Genomic DNA, 21,978 nt, shown 5'->3' with positions numbered 1-21,978 from the left:
AAATCTTAAATTTGCAATACATATGTATAGCAAAGTGTATAACTCAATATTGCTCCAACTGATTTCGATGATTCTTTTTTTATTGAAAAGGATGTGTCGTCCAAGATAGGTTTGTAACTAGATACATAGTTATAGGTGAGATGTGCTTGAGTCGTGAGGAGGCGAGAGGCAAGACCGGGTCTCGGCGGAAGGACGCCGATTCCAAAAATAACAATAATCGTTACTAGAATTAGATTAATTGATTAGATTGTATAAAAATACGCATTTTTTATTTATTTATTTATTTACATTAAAGTTTACAAAAGAAAATACTTAAAGCTAGCATCAAAAAACCACACGGGTTTGTAATATATGCTAACAAAGAGTTAAATCTAGGTACATTAACTACAGAACATTAGTGCCAGTTAGATAAATTATGTAAATTTATTTATTTTAAGTGACTTAAAAAGTATGACTTCAGTTTTTTCTTAATATTACAAGGATTTATACAGTTCCGTACATCAGTGGGTAATTCATTAATTAGGCGAGGAACTAGGTAAGCATTCGTTCGTTCGCCATATCTATCTTTTATACTTTTTAGTGCATATTAAATCTATTGTTTTTGAAGACGGTTGTTTTTTTGTTAAAATTTTTTTCTTTGACTAACGCGAATGTTACACATTTTAATAAAACACTTTTTAAAGGATTAAAACGCGTGTAATTGTAGTTTGTTTTTAAATCACTCTGAAATCAGCTGTTTGTGAACACATAACAGACTTATTTGATGATTTCCTTGTGTTATTCACTATGGTGGGTTTTTGCTCGCAATATGCATATCTAAGAAGTTTACTGTGTTTTTTGAGTAACTGTTTTTGGTTAGGCTTACTTAAAAAGTAGTAGTAGCTGTACATTAGCTTCCTTTTTGTTACACACGATACCTTTAGATCTTTTGTTATCCATTTGGGTTTTCCTGTATTATTATTACTAACACAAAAGGAAAACAGGTTGAAGAATAATAAGTTGGTTTCATGGAACAAATTAAACGCTTCATCGCATTCAGTCATGGTGAACACTTCAACCTAAGTTAATCTCTAATCTGCAGTCTATAAATTTATTTATATTTTCTCTGGAAAAGTCTCTTTTCTTTTTAGACTTATCTATAATTTTCTTTCGTATTTTCTCCATTGGAAGTTGTAAGACTTAGCATGTATTATGGTCTGACAATACACATGTTTATAATTTTTATTTAAAAAACACTTTTTAAAGTATTAAAACGCGTGTTATTTTAACTTTGTTTTTAGGTCACTTATAGTCAGTATGTGTGTCTGTATGTGAATACATAACAGACCGTCCAAAACATTACATCCGCTTCGACCAATCAAAAGGTTTGGTAAAAGAGGTAGATTTCTCCCAAGACTACTATTTGAAGCCATTGAAATTAAAAAACACCCAAATTTCAATAGAGAATATCCAAAAATCTCTAACTTTCAACCCACAACTACACATACCAAAAAAGAAGAGGATTCTGTCAGTAAATTTTGCTAAAAACCATCTGTTTACAGAAAATATCACCTCGCAGGCAATAACTGACTGGCGCTAAACCCTGCTTTACTTAAAATAATTTACACGAACAAAGATAAATTCCATTGAAATTACTAATAAAACACCCGGAATATATTAATATCTATTCACCATAGGTCCCCTATAGCCCAGTGGTTAGTGAGCCTGCCTACTAAGCTAGAGGTCCGGGGTCGAATCCCGGTGGGTGCAAGCATTTATATGATGAATATGAATGTTTGTCTCCGAGTCATGGATATTTAATTGTATTTATGTATGTTTATGTAACTATATTGTATTAAATATATCGTTATCTTGCACCCATACGCTATGTCTAGATTGGGGCAGGATAATTTGTGTAAAAGTGTGTCAATAGTATTATTATTATTATTATTACTTGGTAGCGAAAAACACTTCAACAATCTTTCTTTTAAATCATTATTAACAACATTATAATTTTAAATAATATATGCAAAAGGATGAAACAAAAAATACTGCTACGGTGCATGTTACTTGAGCGAGTAAGTTAAAAAGTAAATAGTTCATTGTGTACTGCGAGCGTTTTATCAATGTATGAAATGACGCATAGACCAGCCACCGCATCCTAAGGAAGGTAACGACGCGTTGCCACAGGTCCTCGACGCGACCACGAGCAATTCAAATTCAAAAACACTTTATTCATGTAGGTCACGGAAATGACACTTATGAATGTCAAAAAAAAAAAATTGTTTCTTATTGAATTTACCGCTACTTCGTAAAGGGTTGAGCTAATGAGAAGTAGAAGCAAGAGACTCATTGCCACTCTTTAAAGTCAAGATGTACATTTTAATTGTTTTACAAATCATTTCAATTACAATATATGCAAAGTGACGCAACAAAAATACTCAAATGTCAAAAACTGAAAGGCTTACACGAGTAAGTCAAAAAAAGACATTAAAAGTAAATTAATACTTATAAACATAAGAGTTATTGATTATAGTAGATGCATTAATCCAATGACGAGTAAGCGAGCACGAAGAAAGTGGCCACGGGAATTACAATCGTATTAAAATCCAAAAATAACGTGGAGAATTCAAAATATACATTGATCTTGACGGCGATCGAATCCGCAACCAAATTCTTAATAAACAGTTCTATGAATATATTAAACCTATGTTCGAAAATTAATATTGAATATGTTTTATAATCAATAATATAGTATCGTAGCAATGAATTATTCTCATTTCAAATTCATCACTTTCAAAATAAACGCTCTATATATAATCTGAAAATTCTTAAGAAAAACAATGTATGAGTTGTATTACTTTTCCTAATTGTCATAATTCATAAATACTTAAATACTAAGCACATTAAATACTTAAAGATATTATGTCTCTCAAATATAGTTCATTGGATTTTTATGCAATATAGAGTAGAGGAGCAGGACGTTCAGCTGAAGGTGATACGCCTTGATCATTACAATGCAGTGCCGCTCAGGATTATTGAAATACCCAAAATTAATATAACATAATTTCACTAGCTACGGCACCCTTCAGACCGAAACACTGTTATGCTTGCACATTACTGCTTCACGGCAGAAATAGGCACCGTTGTGGTACCTATAATCTAGCCGGCATCCTGTGCAAAGGAGTCTCCCACTGGTATACAATATATACCTGAAATACCTGAAATATATTGCAAAACATTATTCTGAAGACATGATAATTTAAATGCGCGTGGCTATTAACACAATTAGTCTTATATCAACAGCCAACGTTATTGTAGAAGCCAAAAATACACGGTAGCTCTAAATAGCTAGCGCTTGCATCACGATAAACTTCCAACCACAACACAACACATAAACACCGACCAACCGAGTCATTAACAAACAACAAAACTAACTTTTAATAAGTTGACGAGATACTTTCACCGCTAATAAGTTTTTTCATCCAACGCCCAACTTTACGGCTCACGACAGTAATAAAACTTCATCAGAGATATTGTACGTGCGAGGGCGGCCTCGCTTTCAGAAGGCTTGCGAAAGGCGGATTCGGGGAGCGAGGCTCAGTCGGGCGCCGGCCGTTGGCAGCGCCAGTCGTGTTCATGGATTGTGTAAGGTAAAGGGCATGCGGGTCGCGCTTGCCGCGCTCGCGGCTTGCTGCGTGGAGGCGCGCGCCGGGGCCCCCTCCGCGCGTCTCGCCCCCCGCAACTTCACCCCCCAGCACGTCCTCCAATGCTCTGAAGGCCTCGTCCTTCCCGTTTGGCGGCCTCTCGAAGATGTGGCGACCCTTGATATCACCATTCGAGGTCTTGTTTATTTCATCTCTCTAATGTACCTCTTTATCGGAGTTTCAATAGTTTCCGACAGATTTATGGCCGCCATAGAAGTTATCACGTCCAGGGAGAAAGAAGTGCGCGTGCGACGAAACGGAACTGAACAAATTATTGTCGTCCGAGTTTGGAACGAGACCGTTGCCAATTTGACGCTTATGGCACTTGGCTCAAGCGCGCCAGAAATTCTATTATCAGTTATTGAAATAGCTGGCAAGAACTTTGAAGCCGGTGATTTGGGGCCGGGGACTATCGTCGGATCGGCTGCATATAATTTATTTGTCATCATTGCTATTTGTGTGTCTGTTATTCCTGATGGAGAAGTGAGAAAAATTAAACATCTGCGAGTGTTTCTGGTAACAGCAACATGGTCTATATTTGCCTATGTCTGGTTATATCTTATACTGGCAGTGATATCACCTAGTGAAGTAGAAGTATGGGAAGGTGCTGTCACTTTTCTGTTCTTCCCTGCCACAGTCCTAACAGCGTATATTGCAGACCGAAGGCTTTTAGTTTACAAATACCTCAAAAAAGGTTATCGTGTGAATGAACGTGGCGTAATCGTGGAAGTAGAAGGAGATGGATCGGTTGAAATGGCCTTAAAGCCTTGCGAGTTCCCAGATGACGAGGAAGGGAGAGAACTTGAAAATACTCGACGAGAATATATATCAGTTCTTCGTGATTTAAGGAAACAGCATCCTCAGGAAGACCTGGAAACTGTAGAACGAATGGCATTAGAGACATTGATGTCCAGGGGACCGAAATCACGAGCTTTTTACAGAGTAGCAGCAACGAGAAAAATGACAGGTGGTGGAGACCTCTCAAAGAAAATATCTGAGAGGGCACAGAGTGACCTAAGTGAAGTGAAGGCTGAGCTACAGCGCCGTGAATCTACTTCTGTTGCTTTAGAGCCAAAGGGTCCTAATATCCGATTTGACCCAGATCACTATACTGTTATGGAAAATTGTGGTTCTTTTGAGGTGAGAGTGGTTCGCCGTGGAGACTTAACAGGACAAGTAACCGTTGATTACACAACTGAGGATGGAACAGCAGAAGCTGGTTCAGATTATACTGCTGCTCAAGGCACCCTTGTGTTCGGGCATGGGGAATTCGAAAAAACATTTACCGTGGAAGTGATTGACGATGATGTATTTGAAGAAGATGAGCACTTTTTTGTGCGCTTAAGTTCTCCTAGAGGCGCATGCTTAGCGTCCCCATCAACAGCAACCGTGGTCATATTGGATGACGATCATTCTGGTGTGTTTTCATTTGCGCAAAGAGACTTTGAGTTGACGGAGTCTGTTGGGACTTACGAGTTGAAGGTAGTGAGGAGTGCTGGTGCCAGGGGGAAGGTTAAGGTTCCCTACAACACTGAAGATGGAACAGCAAAGGGTGGAGCGCAGTTCGAACCCGCAGAGGGCTATATCATTTTTGAGAACAACGAAACCGAGTAAGTATTTTAGATTAAGTATGTAGTGAGTTTATGTACCTACAACATGTTACAAACGATTTTATGATGCATTTAGCCAGCTATAATGGATTTAATAATTATTATGTAAGTTTACCTAATATTATCTTTGCAATATAATAATAATACGTGCAAAAAATGGCGGATATTCTACATTCAACAAACGATGGGTAAATTCAATCATTTTATTATATCTACATTTCAATACTATCGAAAAGAAGCCATGTTTAATGAACCGATTCATCGTATATCCGGATTTTTCTTAAAGGTTTTCCTTCTGTTCTCATTATATTTATTCATTCATTCATTTATCTTATTGAAATTACGTTAACTGTCTATGCCAAAACGACATAGGTATTTATTATATCTTAATATCAGCAGTTAGATAATATTCATTATTATTACTTTTGTTAAATTTAGGTCAGGTCACGAAATCTTATATAATCTTTTTTTCTATTTTTCTGTTTACATTTATGGCATTTATTTTCCTTAGGCTAAAATATTCGCGACATAATTTATTGAAAAGAGCGCAAAAAATGAATGCTGAGAGAGTTTCTTGCGCCGCTTCTTCTCTCTCAGAGCGCCATTTCTTTCGGAAGCGGTAGTAGTATCTAGTAGTTATTAGTTAGAAATGACATCAAAAAGAATTCTAAAAGAATCAATTTTGAGGAAATAAATACCTTTTATGCCCTTTTAAACCACCTAAATGCACCAGAGCTGATCATGTCATATCATAACATAGGTGTTCTTATGAGATGATGAGATCAGCTGAGGTGAAACCCAACCTTGCTTTTGAATATATAAAAATTGTAAGGTAAGTTAACAACGGTTTTAAATATTTTTTATGTAAGTATTTTTTGGCTTGAGAGATGTTCATAGTTAGTGAATATCAAAATCAAATAGTTTTACTCAAGGTATTAAAAACACTTAATTCATTTCATATTTTATAGTATCAACGACTCGGAAAGCAGCTTATTTTGAGAATAATCGAGAAAAGAATCAACAAATTCTCTTCTAAAAATCATATTGATAGGTAAATAAAACACTTAATTAAAAATAAAACTGATTTTTTTACACGTACTAGTACTGTTTAATTTAAAATTAACAATTTAAATGCACTTTGATGTGACAATCTTCATATTACCATTATATTGCCTTTAAAAATTAAGAAACATAAATAAAGCAATGCACAACAATATATTAAAGGTCATTGCGGTCGAAATTTAATTTTTTATGCTTCCTAAAGACGCTGAAACAATCTAATTTTAAGCGATTATTATTATAATGAAATTACCATTCATGATAGCTGACTATTTATTTCCTATATGTTAAGTGGGTTTGACTATGTCCTGGTCTTCCACCGGAAACATTTTACTATCTGCAGCTAATGTAGGTTTGACAACGAAATAATATTGATTTTAAATTACGATTACATACCTATTTATATGGAAAAAACTGAGCTATTTTATTTAAAGTATAAAAATGGTTTTATGTTAAGAGATAAAATCAAGCCATCGTGGACTTTGTCCATCGTTTGCCATGTAGTAATAATACAGGTAGTAATGAATCTTGAGATATTTCTTAGAAGTCAATAAAATGGTTTGATAGGGTGCTTTGTAAGTGTTGGGCAGGTAAAGTAATTTATCAACGTCACCCTGAAGTCCACGTGCAATCTAGAGATATGATTGAATGGAAAATTAGCTTTCAATCACTCTTATCATAGTAAGAACAGCTTCAGAAATCAGACTAATTGTTTACAATGTCTTTGTCGTAAATCCTACTACTCCACAGCTGAATATCTAAGTGATCGGACAGCCTGGGACTAGATTATAATTAGTTTATAGTAATAGTAATGACAGTACATATTGTAGATATATTTTAATAAAAAGAGCTCAAAACAAGAATGCTGGGAGAGTTTCTTGCGCCATTTCTTCTCTCTCAAAGCGCGGTTTGTTTCCAAAGCGGAAGTAGTATCTAGTATATTAGATTTAGAGATGACTTCAAAAGGAATTCTAAAGGAATCAATTTTGAGCAAAATAAATGACTTTTATGCCTTTGAATGAAAACAATAGATAAGCCCTAAGTTATTTAGTTCCTTAATAATTTTAACAAGTCTTTAACGAAATCACTGAAGTACCTGAATTAGCTGACAAATTGTTGCAAGATTTCGCAACAATTTGGATATTGTACTGAATTTATTCATAAAAAATAACATTGAAATAGGCGTTATTAAGCGGATGTCAATATTTATCGAGTAAAACTCAACAACTCAAAAAAAATGTTGAATTTATTATCCGGGCATGACCGACCGTTACTTCCACGGGATTTTTCCCAGGCACTTTTTACCGAGAATTCATTACATTTTATACATTAACTAACTAAATAAAAGTACAAAAAACTCATTACTTTGTCATAAGGAAATGTACAAAAAATGTATTCAAATATTCAAATTTTATCCATTATTAATTATCAATTTTCGGTTGTATGTTTAACATCATCTCCGTGATAATTTTGTGAGATAGGTTATCACGAAGGGGTGAATTTGTACATAAAAGGGCTAAAAAAACATTCCCTTAAAAATCGGTAGGTTATTTTTAGACACAATGTATAAAATACATTTTAATACAAAATAACCCAGCAATAGTGTTAGTTACATCATCAATGAAACCATACATTGTCAGCGGTCTATATTTTTCTACACGTGAAAATCCTTAGATAATTTATACATCTAGATAGAGTCTGTTGCTGTTAGACAACCGATAAAAACAGGCCAAGACTATCAGATTAGTGTGCGTGACAAGTTACGTCTTACACTCGCGATTTGTATGACACTTGTGTTAGTGTGCGTGAATTGCTCTAAATAGATGTTAGTAAGGGTATGTTCCGATATGCACTGCGACCAGTGTACAGTGCACTTTATAGCCAGTTGTACTGGTTAGTATTAAAAAGGGAACGCAATCCCGTATACTGTCAGCCGCATTTTTTGACGCAGCATTCAAATGAGTTTATTAAAGTTTTCTAGTTCCTTAAAAATACTTTTGTTGGAGTACTGTCAAATAAAATATATTTTAATTAATATTTTAGGCACTCGAGTGGTTTTGACTGATCACGTGACCAAAGTACTGCGAGTAACGCCAGTGCTCACAGTAGAATATGGCGGCGATTTATGACGTCATATATGTCCCTAGGGTACTGCGGCAGTATACTGGCAGTCCATAACGGAACGAATTTTTCTACAGTGATAGCACTGTGCAGTGCTCGCAGTGCATATGGGAACATATCCTATGTCAATTTATTTCGACGTTTTCACAGCTGCCATAGTCCAGCCTAGCGAAACTCTTTAAGAAAAAAGCGATTCACTCGATTGTATGAAACGTGCAGTCATTGATTGTATGACAGATGACGGCTATAATCTTGTAAAAAACGGAGATAGCCGAAATCCATTACGTTTTAAGCAACTGTTCGCTTTCAAACTTAGCCGGATTTAACTTCATGGCCAATTGCCACACTTTAATTATTACTATTTCAATCAACTAATGGGAAAACTCACTGCACTTTTCATACTAAACTAAATTTCACGTTTTACTCAGGCAGTTCCGCCTCTTATTACGTAGTATTTACATCCTCTTTGGTCATTGTCTATGTAGGTGTATAAAATGATCTAAGTGAAAAACAAGTCAATCCTTAGCTTATCACATCGCCGCAAAATGTATACGCACGCAAGTTTCGGACCCACGTAAGAACCCTGATTAACAAGCCATAAATATCTCTACTGGCCTGTAACTAATACAGCCTGTATAAGGCTTCTTAAGCCGACGATCTCATTTTCGGCTGGCCTCACTTCTCAATAACGTCCCCGATTATTTTCCCGATAACCGACGCCTTATATTGTTTCACGATGACGTAATAAGCTTTTCTTTTGTTATTAGATGCTTTTAGGGTATCGTTATTTAGCTGATTGTTCGCTGTGTAAGAAATATTTTCAGATACAATCGACAATTTAATGGATATTTTTTTTTATGGAAAAGAAGGGCAAACGAGCCCACATTATCTTGCTACACCAGAGGAATCACAAGAGCGTTGCCGGCCTTTAAGGAAGATGTATGTTTGGAGGTACCCATGTCGTATCGTCCCGGAAACACCGCACAAGGAAGTTCATTCCACAACTTTGTAGTACGTGGAAGAAAGCTCCTTGAAAACCGCACTGTGGAGATCCGCCACACATCCAAATGGTGGGGATGATATTCTAATTTGTGGCGAGTCGTACGAAGGTGTTTTGAGTGGTGGTGTAGATGAAATATAAAAATATTTAAATATATTCTTGATATTGTGAATACCAGGAAGAAACATAAGCTTATAATGCCTAATACTCGACTAAGTCTAATAAATTACTCTTTTGTGGGGCGTTGTATATGCTTTTATAACAATATCCCAGATAATGTTCAAAACAAATGTATTATGAAATTCAAAAGAATTGTTAAAAAACGTTTGTGTGGTAAAAGTACTATAACATAAATGACTTTAACTTGACTTTGACTTTGGCAATTAAATAATAAATTTTATTGTACGATTTTACATTTTAACCATGTTTTTTATAAAAAAAAAGAAGCCCGCTGAGTTTGTTGCGCCGGTTCTTCTCAGGTCTGAGAAATTTGCTTTTATTATACCAATAGTCTGTTGCACAAATATTCGTACCAATACGTTTTTTATGGAAGAAGTGGACGAACAAGCGTACGGGTAATTTGTACCTGATGCTAAGTAATCGAAGTCACCAACATTCTCTTGCAATATCAGATGTCACAGGAGCGTTGCTAGGGCCTGGTTTCTTTTCATTCATGTAGGCAATTACTGATTGTGCCGTTGTCTCAGGCTTGAAAAAACAAGCGTGTATTTTTCAGACTCTCTCTACAGTTTGTAGTTCTCTATCCGTTGAACCCGTTCCCAATATTACGCTGCGCCGCCGTGGCGGACGCTTTGTTTTACAATTTACCTAGCCAAGATAACCATGTCGTATCTTCCTGGAAGCACCGCACAAGGGAGCTCATTCCACAGCTTGGTTGAACGTGGAAGAACCTTAGAACCGCACTGTGTAGGAATGCCACACATCCAGATGGTGGGGATTATATCCTAATTCGTGTCGCGCGAAGGTGGAATTAGATTCTATTGCAGCATTTCCGCACTCTTTATCATCCTACTCCGTTTTAATAACACAAGAATATTTTTGATATGTTTGTAGATTGACACTGATTGTCGCGAAAGTTAGAAAACCAAACCGCAAAAGTATTCATCTTAAATTGACTCGTTCGAAATTCAAATGTAATAAATACATACTATTTAATTTTACTTCATCTCATTCGAAAGTTTTATAGTGATTACGTAATGCTTTTATCGAAACAATTTCCCCGATTGTTATGATTAACTATCCCAATTTAAATTCGCGCTGGGAATACAATACCAGTGACCTCTTCCACAGCTCCTAAAATGAATAGAGATATTATCGCAATAATGATGGTCAGCATCATCATTTCAGCCGGAAGACGTCCACTGCTGAACAAAGGCCTTCCCCAAAGATCGCCATGACGATCAGTCCTGCGCTGCCCTCATCCCACCTACTCCGGCGTTCTTGATCAGATCGTCAGTCCATCTTGTTGGGGACCTACCAACACTACGCCTTCCAGTACGTGGTCGCCATTCGAGGACCTTACTGCCCCAACAGCCATATGTCCACCGTGCTATGTGCCCTGCCCACTGCCACTTCAATTTCTCAATCATTTGGGCTATGTCGACTTGATCGATGTCCTGATTTCAGATTCGATCTCGCAGGAAAACTCCGAGCATAGCCCTCTCCATTCCTGAATACATACATTATTGCTGGTATTTCACATATTTCAGTATAATTTACATAACCTAAGTTGATCCGAAATTTAAATGGGAACAATATAATAAAAAATTAAGGTGTATATTCCAGAAGATGTTTCAATACATAATTTATGATAAAGAGTACTTTATCACCCACTTTATAACTGTGCATAAAAGGGAGTGCAACGGACCACAGTTTAAAAATTACTTACTTGACTTACAGTCTCTTAATAGGTACTATTAATCGTACCAGTATTAGAAGTAAAAAAATAATAAAGATTCGACCAAGGTCGTATTATTTACAATCGATTGGACGAGCTGATCACCTACTATCAATTTTATACTGTGTTTATAGGTTAGTAACAAATTTAAAAAGTAATCATCATGTAATATAGTATATTTCTCCAATTGCTATCTTGTACTTGAAAGTTAGACCAAAGTTTCCGTTATAAAAAAATAATTTTAATAAAGAACGGGGGATGTTTTGCATAACTTGCATTTCCCCACTCAGCAAATGTCTCTCGACGCCCGTGGAGACGGGGAGGTAGTTGGATTGGAAGCACTACCTTCTTCTGTTAATTTATTTAAAAATATATATTTGTTTAATATATTAAACATACATTTTTGGTAATAAATACGACTATAATTTCATCATGGCAAACGGCATTACGCTCTCTCGTACGCCTCTCGACTCCCTTTACAATACACTGCGTTGCTCTGTCCGTATAATGATCAGCTTACTCTATCAATTTTTTATTGCTTTTTGGTTTTTGCTAATTAGACATTTGAATATATACTGAGATTTTTCACTTCTCCAGGCGTCCAACTTAACTTCTTAACCAACTTCAAAAAAAGAGGAGTATCTCAATTTGACTGTATTTTTTTATGTTTGTTACCTCAGGACGAATAACTCAATGTCATGCCGACTGATAACGATGATTTTTATTGGAAAGTATATGCTTCAAGGGTAGTTTGATTCTCTCTGATCAATTCTTATGAGCAAATTAACGATACGGAACATCGTAATGGTCAAGTAATTGTCGTATTCGAATATGGTGATCAATGGAACTCCTTAACGACTTACAGTAAGTGTGCGATCCGTGGCAGAATTTCTAACTGTCTGTAATCGAATTACATTCGTTACTGCATTGCAACTCAATTGTAACTACATTGTATTTATTAGTAAGTAGTAGAAGAATACGTAATTATTATTTTTCTTTTTAGTGCATATTCCTTTGGAATAGTTTTTGTTAATTTTTTTTTTAAATATCTAAGTAAGTCGAATTTGGGGATTAATCCTTCAAATTTGAAGGTAGAAAACGTACGATATATCATATCTAAGATAAAAATTGTCAATATCACATTACGATAGCAGGCCAAAAACTAGAAAGAGTGCGCAAATACAAATATTTAGGTACCTACGTGGCTAAATGAGAACTTGAATAGCGAAAAGGGAATTGAAACCAGAATTAAAGTGGTTCGGAGCACCTTTAGTAAGATGAAAAAAGTAATTTGCAACCGCGGTCTCAAGATTTCCTTGCGCAGTTGTTTACTGCGATATTACATCTGGCCCATACTTCTGTACGGATGTGAGGCGTGGACTATTAAAGAAGACCTCAGGAAACGTATAGAATGTGGCTAAAACACTCTCGAAATGTGGGCCATTAGTTGGACACACAATTTCACGAATGTGGAAGCTCTGCGCCGCGTCAATCAATAACGCGAACTCATGCAAACCATCAAGATGAGGAAAGTCGCATATTTGGGGCACGTGCTTAGGCACGAGAGGTATGAACTCCTACAACTCATCATGATGGGAAAAGTTGCCGGAAGAATGGGCGTAGGTCGCAAAGAAAAGTCTTGGCTGCGTGACATCCAACTATTTCGCCTCGCGATGAAGAAAAAGTTGAATTTAAGCCAACTGCCAATTTTCGCTAGCCGGAGAGGCAACTGAAGAAGCAGAACATACACAGACAGAAGTACAACGTGCGATACGTTAAGGGATATGAAACTATACATTTGATTATCAAACTTGGGCTCCTGGAATACATAGTATTGGCTAAATTAGAGACGGATGTATTTAATTAGAACGTACCCAATGTAAACAGGACAGGCTGATCAGAATTTTAAGAGGAAACACGAGAGGCCTCGTAATAGGGTTTCTCTTTAACTAGTTGTATTACAGGTCAGGGTCTCATTGTCTTTTATTTTATGATATTTTTACAATTACAGTACAATTTTTTATTTTGGCTTTGTATGCTTATTTAGGATGACTAACGGCCGTTCCCAATATTCTTACTATCGTCAATCTATATCAGTTTCTGTCCCAATAAACTTATCGACGGTAACTCACCTTATCCGTACACGCTGTCTTTCAATAGACGTATAGCTTACCAGCGATAGAAGTTTGTATGGAAATTGCAATTCACGCGTCCCAATATAAGGCGATAAGAATTACTTATCGGGTATATTGGGCAGCTTCAGATTATTGACAGCTAATTACTGACAGTAGAAGGTAGTAATTTATCTCTATCTGTAGATATCAGATAGTATATTGGGAACGGCCGCAAGACAATTAAAAAATATCGAGATTGATTATCGAGATCGATATAGTATTTTCTTTAATTAACGCGAGTGTTACACATTTAAATAAAACACTTTTTAAAGGATTAAAACGTGTGTAACTGTAACTATGGTAAAACATTAGGTTTTGCTTAAAAGTTATATTTTCCATTTAGAGCACGTTTTCAGTGAGACTGTGGTTGACAGGAGTCGAGATAGTGTGACAACTATGTCAAATACTATCTCGATTACTGTCAACAGCAGTTCCCCGAAAACGTGCTCTGAAAAGATCTATGTACTTCTATATGAAAATTAAATAAAGGATAGAAAGGAAAAACTAAGAAAAGTACGGTTAAATATTATAATCAATCATTTTTTTAGTGTGCTTTAACACTTTTTTTAGTACAATGAACCTGTAGAATGAACCATCTAAACAAATAGATTATGGTAGTACTTTGTGAGGTGAAGTCTTAACGCAGTATGCTTCTAGAATAAGATTCCAGAATATATATTATAGTTTATAAATTTAACGCCAATATTTCGATCTAATTGCATTAATCGTGGTCACGATGGAGCTTTATTTCGGCATCAAATTAATAAAACAGATATCGTGAGTACCCGCCATAATAATTACTATCTATATTAGAGTTCCGCGATGATAAAAGTTTTTAAACACAAGATTCCATTATATTCCAGTATTGCCACTAATCCCATAGGTCCGTTGAAAATAGGCATAAACTTAATTTACATGCCTTTTTCCAACTCGCCCATTGCCACCTTTAAAAATACCAATGTTGTTATGATTCCTCTGGTGTTGGAAGAAAGTGTGCGCCACTGATAGCTACTATCAGGTAATCTTTCTTCCATAAAAAAGATACTTCGCTGAAATATCCTACTTTCATTAACATTTCACATATATCCTCACCAGCCCGTGAGCTACATGAACTTAATTCAACTGTTGCAACACCAGAAGAATCAAAGGAGCATTGCCGGTCTTTAAGGAAGCTGTACGCGGTTTTTGAAGATATCCATATAGAATCGTCTTGTAAACACCGCACAAGGAAGCTCATTCCACAGCTTGGTTGTGGAATCTGTTTATTCCACAATTCAAAAATGTACAAAACAAATGTGTTACGAAGTTTTAAAGAATTGTTAAAAAACTTTTGTGTGGGAAAGGTTACTATAGCATAAACGATTTTCTTAATGACACCACGGACTATAAACCAAACACCCTCAGTCTCTTTAATTATAAATGTTAATTATACGATATAACATTGTAATCCATATTTTTATATTTAAAAAAAAACCTCTGAGTTTCTTGCGCCCATTCTTCTTAGGTCTGAGGCAGTATCTTTTGAATGGGTGGTAGTTTTTGACGTTCAAGAAGTGATTTTAAATCCTATTATGAATAAAATATTTGAATTTGAATTTTAAGCCTATTATGAAAACGATGTTCGAGCTAGTGTTGGATTGTCTATAAAGTCGGTTCAATAGATCTTACTATAGATTATGCTATGAATATCTTATATTTGTATTTGAGTCGTGAATAATTTGCAAGCCGCGATACATGGTCGACTTATACGAGTATCAATCCTACTGTCAATCAATAAGTAGGCGATCAGAAATTAATATTTCAATCTATTTACCTACTGCTTTTGTCAAATATCCTTTTTCAATAATCGATCGATGACACGTATTGGTGATCTCTTTTTATCAATCTCAATTATTTCTTTCATTGCGATAAGAATCTTACATACTTTTTTATGGATTTGGAAATAAGGTATATTTAAGAGCAGATTTTGGGATAACAATAAGTGACACTCAATAATCTTACATATCAAATAAATATAAGTAAGCGGCCATGTATGAAAACGGGTGTACGAAATATCACATAGTCCAGATAGTTAGCGAAATTTAAGTGGCAGTGGGTAAGCCCTGGCTTAGAGCTCATCGGACAGATAGCCGTTGGGTCAGCTAAGTCTTCCGATAGCCACGTACTAGATGAAGTATTGGTGGTAGGATGATCAAAGATGATTGGGGTTATGATGGACCGATGACCTCCAGTGAGAGGCTCCTTTGCACAGGATGCCGGCTAGATTATGGGTACCGTCTGAAGGGCGCCGTAGCTAGTGAAAATTAGACTTAACATCTTATGTCACAAGGTGACGAGTGCAATTCTAGTGCCGCTCAGAATTTATTTCAGGGTTTTTCAAGAGAGAGCCACTGCATTGAATGGGCAGGGCGTGTCACTTACCATCAGCTGAAGTCCTGCTCGTCTCGTACCTTATTATCATAAAAAAAAGATCTGGTCAAGATCGCCGGAATAGGTTGGATGAGGGCAGTGCAGGACTGATCGTTGTGGAGATCTTTGGGAGAGGCCTTTCTATAGCAGTGGACGTGGCCGAAATGATCATGATTATGATATGAAAGTGATACTATTTAGGTAAGGACACATAGGACCATCAAGGGGTATATCTCACATAGATACTATTTAGGTAAGGACACAAAGGGACATCAAGGGATATCTCATATAGGTGAGATTATTTAGGCAAAGACATCAACAGTAAACAAAATTACTAAAAACGTTATAAATATCTCGCTCTCCTTCGAGGGAACGTTCCAAAATTTACCTTTATAAACTTTTTTGTGTCCTTGACAACAATTGTGTGCCGATTAGTTGAATCATGATGATTGGTTGGATTTTTTAGGCGTGTAAACATTTTAGTCTCCTATAGCAACATACATGGATTAGATCCATACTAGAGAAATACTTATTGACTTATTAACTTCATAGTGTCGTAAAATCAAGTATCCGCGCAAGTGAATTGTTAAAATAATCACTTTTTTTTCAGTTTTATTTGTGTAATTAATCTCAGAAGTGAGGGTTATCACTTTAAAACATAAGATTTTGTTATTGTTTAATTTTGCAAATATTGGGGTTGAGCTGGTTATCAACTGTAACTCCTACCTAACTCCTCCTAACTGTACTCCCACCTTAAAGGCCGGCAACGCATTTCTTGACACACCTGATGTGGCGGATGTCCATGGGCGGTTGCCTCACCCCTCCCCATCCCGTGAGCCTCTTGCCCGTTTGCCCCCTCTCATATTAATAAAAAAAGTAGGTCATGTAGATGAAGCCACAACCTGAGAGTTGAACAAAGCATACAAGATTTTATGACGATACGAACGGTTAGCTCAGTTGGAAAAAGCACTCGGACGGACCGCAAGAGGTCGCGGTTTCGAGTCCCGCATCGTCTCACTTATCCGCAATTACTCAATCTTTAGATTTTTGTTACAAGATCTAGATACAATGGAATTATTGCATATAAAAAGATAAATGCTAAGTGCATCCCCACAAGGGTTATTACTATGACCAAAGGTAATCCGTTGAGAAGGTTGCGAGTAGAAACCTTGTATATGCTCATTTGTGATCGGCTTAGTTAACATGATTATTGACATTTCATGGCTCGCTGTGGATGTAATGAAGAAATAAAATGAAGTCGATCATCGTGATTGGTGGTCTGTGAAAAGCTAGATCACTTGGCGTCGAAACGTTGTTTCAACGAAGACCCACAAGGTCTTCTACCGCATCGATCACGGAGAGTATTCCGAAGAGCTGTTTGACCTAATTCCTGCCACCGACACATGACATGCCACTAATTACAATATCATCTCCACAGCGTGGTTTTCAAGGAACTTTCTTACAGGTACAACCAAGCTGTGGAATGAGTATCTTTGTGCGGTGATTCCAGGACGATAGGACATGGGAACATACAAAAAAGGTCGTACACTTTTCGGCAATGCAGCTCTGGTGTTCCAAGAGAATGGGCCCGGCAATGCTCCTGTGAATCCTCTAGTGTTGCAAGAGAATGTGAGCGGCGGTGATCACTTAACATCAGGCGACCCGTATGCTTGTTTGTTATCGCTTCCATTAAAAAAGTCACTCGATATCTTTAGATATTATCTGTTATTATTATTATCAATAGCTGTACCCGTGACTTCATCCACTACCCTCCTCGTCTGTGCCCTCCGCGCAATGCCGTATCGCAACTGAGCTACCGAAACACAAGCAGCATATGGCTTGCGTGACTACGAGGTTTCTGGCTAAGAATTATTACTTAAGATACTGTGGATGGATTTTAATGAAAAAGTCGCAAAACGTTGCTCGAGAAGAAACTTTATATATATCTAAACTTAATATTAAGTAATGCTATTCAGACCATACGTATTAGTATTTACGGCCGATTTTAATTTTGGATTGCTCATCGAAGATGGTGAATGTGGATTACCAGTGGGAGTCTCCTTTGCACAGGATGCCGGCTAGATTATGGGTACCACAACGGCGCCTATTTCTGCCGTGAAGCAGTAATGTGTGAGTATTATTGTATTTCGGTCTGAAGGGCGCCGTAGCTAGTGAAATTACTGGGCAAATGACACTTCCCATTTATCAAGTCTCAAGGTGACGAGCGCAGCTGTAGTGCCACTTAGATTTTTTGAGTTAGAAGATGGCCAGTGCTGGACAAAGGCCTCCCCCAAAGATCTCCACGACGGTCCTGCGCTGCCCTCACTCAGGCCCATAATCAGCGACCACGTCCGCGTTCCGTAAGTCATCTCTGGTTGAAAACCCTCGACTTTAGACACTGTGGTAGTTGGGACGAAAAGATTATACGAAGCTTCTCGAACGCTGCCCATCCGAGTTAGATTCGACTAGTGACGTCTTTCGCGAAACTGGACCTGTCTAACTGGATTGTTTGTCCAAGGTAGACGTATTCGTCAACAATTTCGAGAGTTCAGTTCCCAGTTGTTATGGCAGTAGGTATAACATAACATTTGACATGATCTTCGTCTTGTCCATCTCATTATGAGACCTACTTCCATGGGAAGCTGTATTGTGGCCATCGAGTTTATGGTTTAAGTATTCCATGGTCTCTGCCATGTTTAAGATATCATCTGCGAATCGAAGGTGAGTGATGGATTCGCCGTTGATGTTGATGCCCAGTCCGTTCCAGTCCAGAATCTTCTAACGCAATTAGAGCACCATAAGCAATAAAGGTACTGGAAACATCTTTCTTATAAGCCAAAGACTTCTATTAAGGGGTGAACTCCTACGGTGAAAGCTTTCAGACCCCTCATTAGGTAGATTCATTTTATATAAGTCCGCGAAAGCCACTAGCGATTGTTTTGTTTTGAATATGTTTTGAATCATTTCTTACCAAGAAGGAATCAGTACCTCGCAACCGCTACCTACTATTGGTTGACTTCTAAGCATTGCGAGTTATAAGGGTTAGTTTTCTTCATAGTTTCTCAAGTTTACCAATGTTCATAGAAACATTTACTGCTTAGAGACCTATACAATCGATGTCTAAATAGTACATAAGTTATGTACGTTTTATTTTCAATCGTTAGCCGGGCTGACTTTTTTTTAAATCTATGAGTACAGTTTTTCTTGTCACTAAAATTAATAAATGGTTCCTAAAAACAGAATTTTTCAAACTTGGCCATACTGACAGATCTACGTGGCCCATACCTGTATCGATCCTAAATTGGCGAGTCGAAATTGATGTTTTAACACAACTAGGTAATGGACTTGTCATCTTTTCTTATTTTCTATCTTCATTTCTACTTCTATTATTATATATTCTTATTACTTATCTAGTATATGTACAGCAAAGAATTTATTATTTTAAATAGGAAAAACCAAAATTTAGAATTAAAAAATGGCCGTTGTTAAATATTCAGATAAAATATTTACCGCACAGTCTTAATACATTTTTTGCTTTTCAAATTACTATAACCGATATAACATGGAATAAGTTTACTCTTTTTAATCAATTTATGGGATGACGCATTAGTAATTTAAGAATGGTGTTTATCTTAATGTTACAGAAAGTGATTGGAGATTGAGATTGCTCTATTGAATTATAAGTTCAGGATTAATTCACGGATGACATAGTTAAAATTCAAATATTTTCATCTATATACATAAAAATGAATTGCTGTTCGTTAGTCTTGCTAAAACTTGAGAACGGCTGGACCGATTTGGCTAGTTTTGGTCTTGAATTATTTGTGGTAGTCCAGAGAAGGTTTAAAAGGTGAATAAATATGAAAATGCTCGGAATTAAATGAAAAACAACAATTTCGTTTTTCCTGTGAAGTGTCCCCCGTCGTTCAGAAATCAAATTAAGATAATAGTTTAAAATGAATAACTGATTAGATTTTTTATATCTTTCTAACTATCTCAGGAGGGAAAATAATCAACTTAATTTTAGGTAACTATAGTAGGTAGATAAGCTACAGTTGTAAACTATCTATCAGATAATTATTATGTAATAAACAAAGGATTGCTTTTGTTTGTTTTTAGTTTATTTTATACAAAAGTTTAGGTCTTTTATTTATTGGGGCAGTACTACATCTGCCGGGTCAGCTAGTTAAAAATAAGATTTTAATTTACTTTATGAACGTCAAAAAACTACCACCTATTCAAAATAGTGTGCCTCAAATTGAGAAGAACGGGGGCAAGAACCTTAGCGGGCTTATTTTTTCTTAATTTAGTTACACTAAATCTTGCACTATAATTTATAATTAAATAGCCTGAAGATGTTCGCTCCATTCCCAGTAATTTTTAAGAAAATCGTTTATGTTTTAAATCCTTTACCTTAAATCATGTTGTAAAAGCATATACATCGCCCAATAAAAGATTTAATTACTCCACGAACGGCCGTTCCCAATATACTATCTACAGATAGAGATAAATTACTACCATCTACTGTCAGTAAGTAGGTGTCAATAATCTGAAGCTGTCCCTATATACCCGATAAGTCATTCTGATCGCCTTATATTGGGACGCGTGATTTGCATTTTCCATAAAAACTTATATCCCTGGTAAGCTATACGTCGTCACATTGACAGACAGCGTGTACTGATAAGATGAGTTTTTTATCTCAAGTAGGCCACAACCGGAGATAGACTGAATATTGGGAATGGCCGTTAACCGAGTAGAAGGCATAACAAGTTTATGTTTGTTCCATCATTATGATTGTCGCAGTCTCTAGCAAATTCCTCAATTTGCTTATGTATAAAACTGTATTCTAATTATTCTTAGAGCTCTATTACTGAGGGTAGCTGTAAAATAGACAGCTAATCTTTTTTTAAGATTAATTTATGAAGTCGTATAAAACTTTTGTTAAACGATATTTTGAGAAAAAATCTAAGTTCGAATTAAAGAAAAGCGAATGTTCTCTGTTTCAGTATTTGAAATGGTTGGAGTACATAACGTTTTTTTGAATGAAAGGATTTATAAAACTTTCGATAAATTGAGTGTACTCGTGGAGTTGAAATGTTTCTTTTTGTTTTTAAGCACCCATTCACAAAACAAACTTTTTTGATATGTGGAAAGCTTTCGCAAACTCAATTACATCAGAAAGTTTCGCTGTAACTTAATAAAAGGCACAAAGAATGAACATATAGATAAACCTTTATATAAGTAGTAGGTACTAGTTGCGCCCTGTGACTGCACCCGTCGCTTGCGACATGTTTTGATCTGGGATTTGCCGCCGAAGTTTTTTTTTAATGAAAATAACGGACGAGACGAGCAAGACGTTCAGCTGATGGTAATTGATACGCCCTACCCATTACAATGCAGTGCCATTCAGGATTCTTGAAAAACCCAAAAATTCCGAGCGGCACTACAATTGCGCTCGTCACCTTGAGACATAAGAGGTTAAGTCTCATTTGCCTAGTAATTTCACTAGCTATGGCGCCCTTCAGACCGAAACACAGTAATGTTTGCACATTACTGCTTCACGGCAGAAATAGGCGCAGTTTACCTTCCTCCTATCATCCTCAACATCTGTGGCATTCCTCCATAGAGTGCAGTGGTTTCCAAGTAATTCCTACCACGCCCAGCCAAACTTTAAAAGGACATCTTTGCACGGTGATTCGAAGAATTAGAAAAGAAAAGCGCGTTTCCATTTCTTTAATGGAAAATGAGGACAAATTAGCGTGAGGTTCATTTTAAGTTCAGTAATTATCGCCGTTCAAATTCTCTTGCGCCTTTTAGGAAATAATCGAGCCTATCTACCAGCGGGAGGCTGGTTTGCACAGGATGCCGGCTAGATTATGGATACCACAACGGCGCCTATTTCTGCCGTGAAGCAGTAATGTGTAAACATTACTGTGTTTCGGCCAGAAGGGCGCCGTAGTAAAATTACGGGGCAAATGAGACTTAACATCTTATGTCTCAA

At 36.6% G+C, this 21,978-nt stretch overlaps 1 protein-coding gene across 2 annotated transcripts in view; it reads left to right on the top strand.

The window, feature by feature from the left end:
• Positions 1-3,641: 3,641 nt before the first annotated feature.
• Positions 3,642-21,978, top strand: part of LOC126964855 (sodium/calcium exchanger 1) — a 146,908-nt gene continuing 128,571 nt past the window's right edge. For both annotated transcript variants that reach the window (XR_007729440.1, XM_050808174.1), the window contains exon 1: positions 3,642-5,296. Coding sequence is in view for 1 of the 2 variants with exons in the window: in XM_050808174.1 (XP_050664131.1) it covers positions 3,642-5,296 (1,655 nt within the window). In the remaining variant the exon portion in view is untranslated. The remainder of the gene's footprint in view (positions 5,297-21,978) is intronic.

This window comes from Leptidea sinapis, chromosome 6 (genome assembly GCF_905404315.1).
Source record: "Leptidea sinapis chromosome 6, ilLepSina1.1, whole genome shotgun sequence".
NCBI classification, from domain to species: Eukaryota; Metazoa; Arthropoda; class Insecta; order Lepidoptera; family Pieridae; genus Leptidea; species Leptidea sinapis.
Note: the sequence above shows the minus strand (reverse complement) of the source record. Positions and strands in the feature narration are given on the sequence as shown.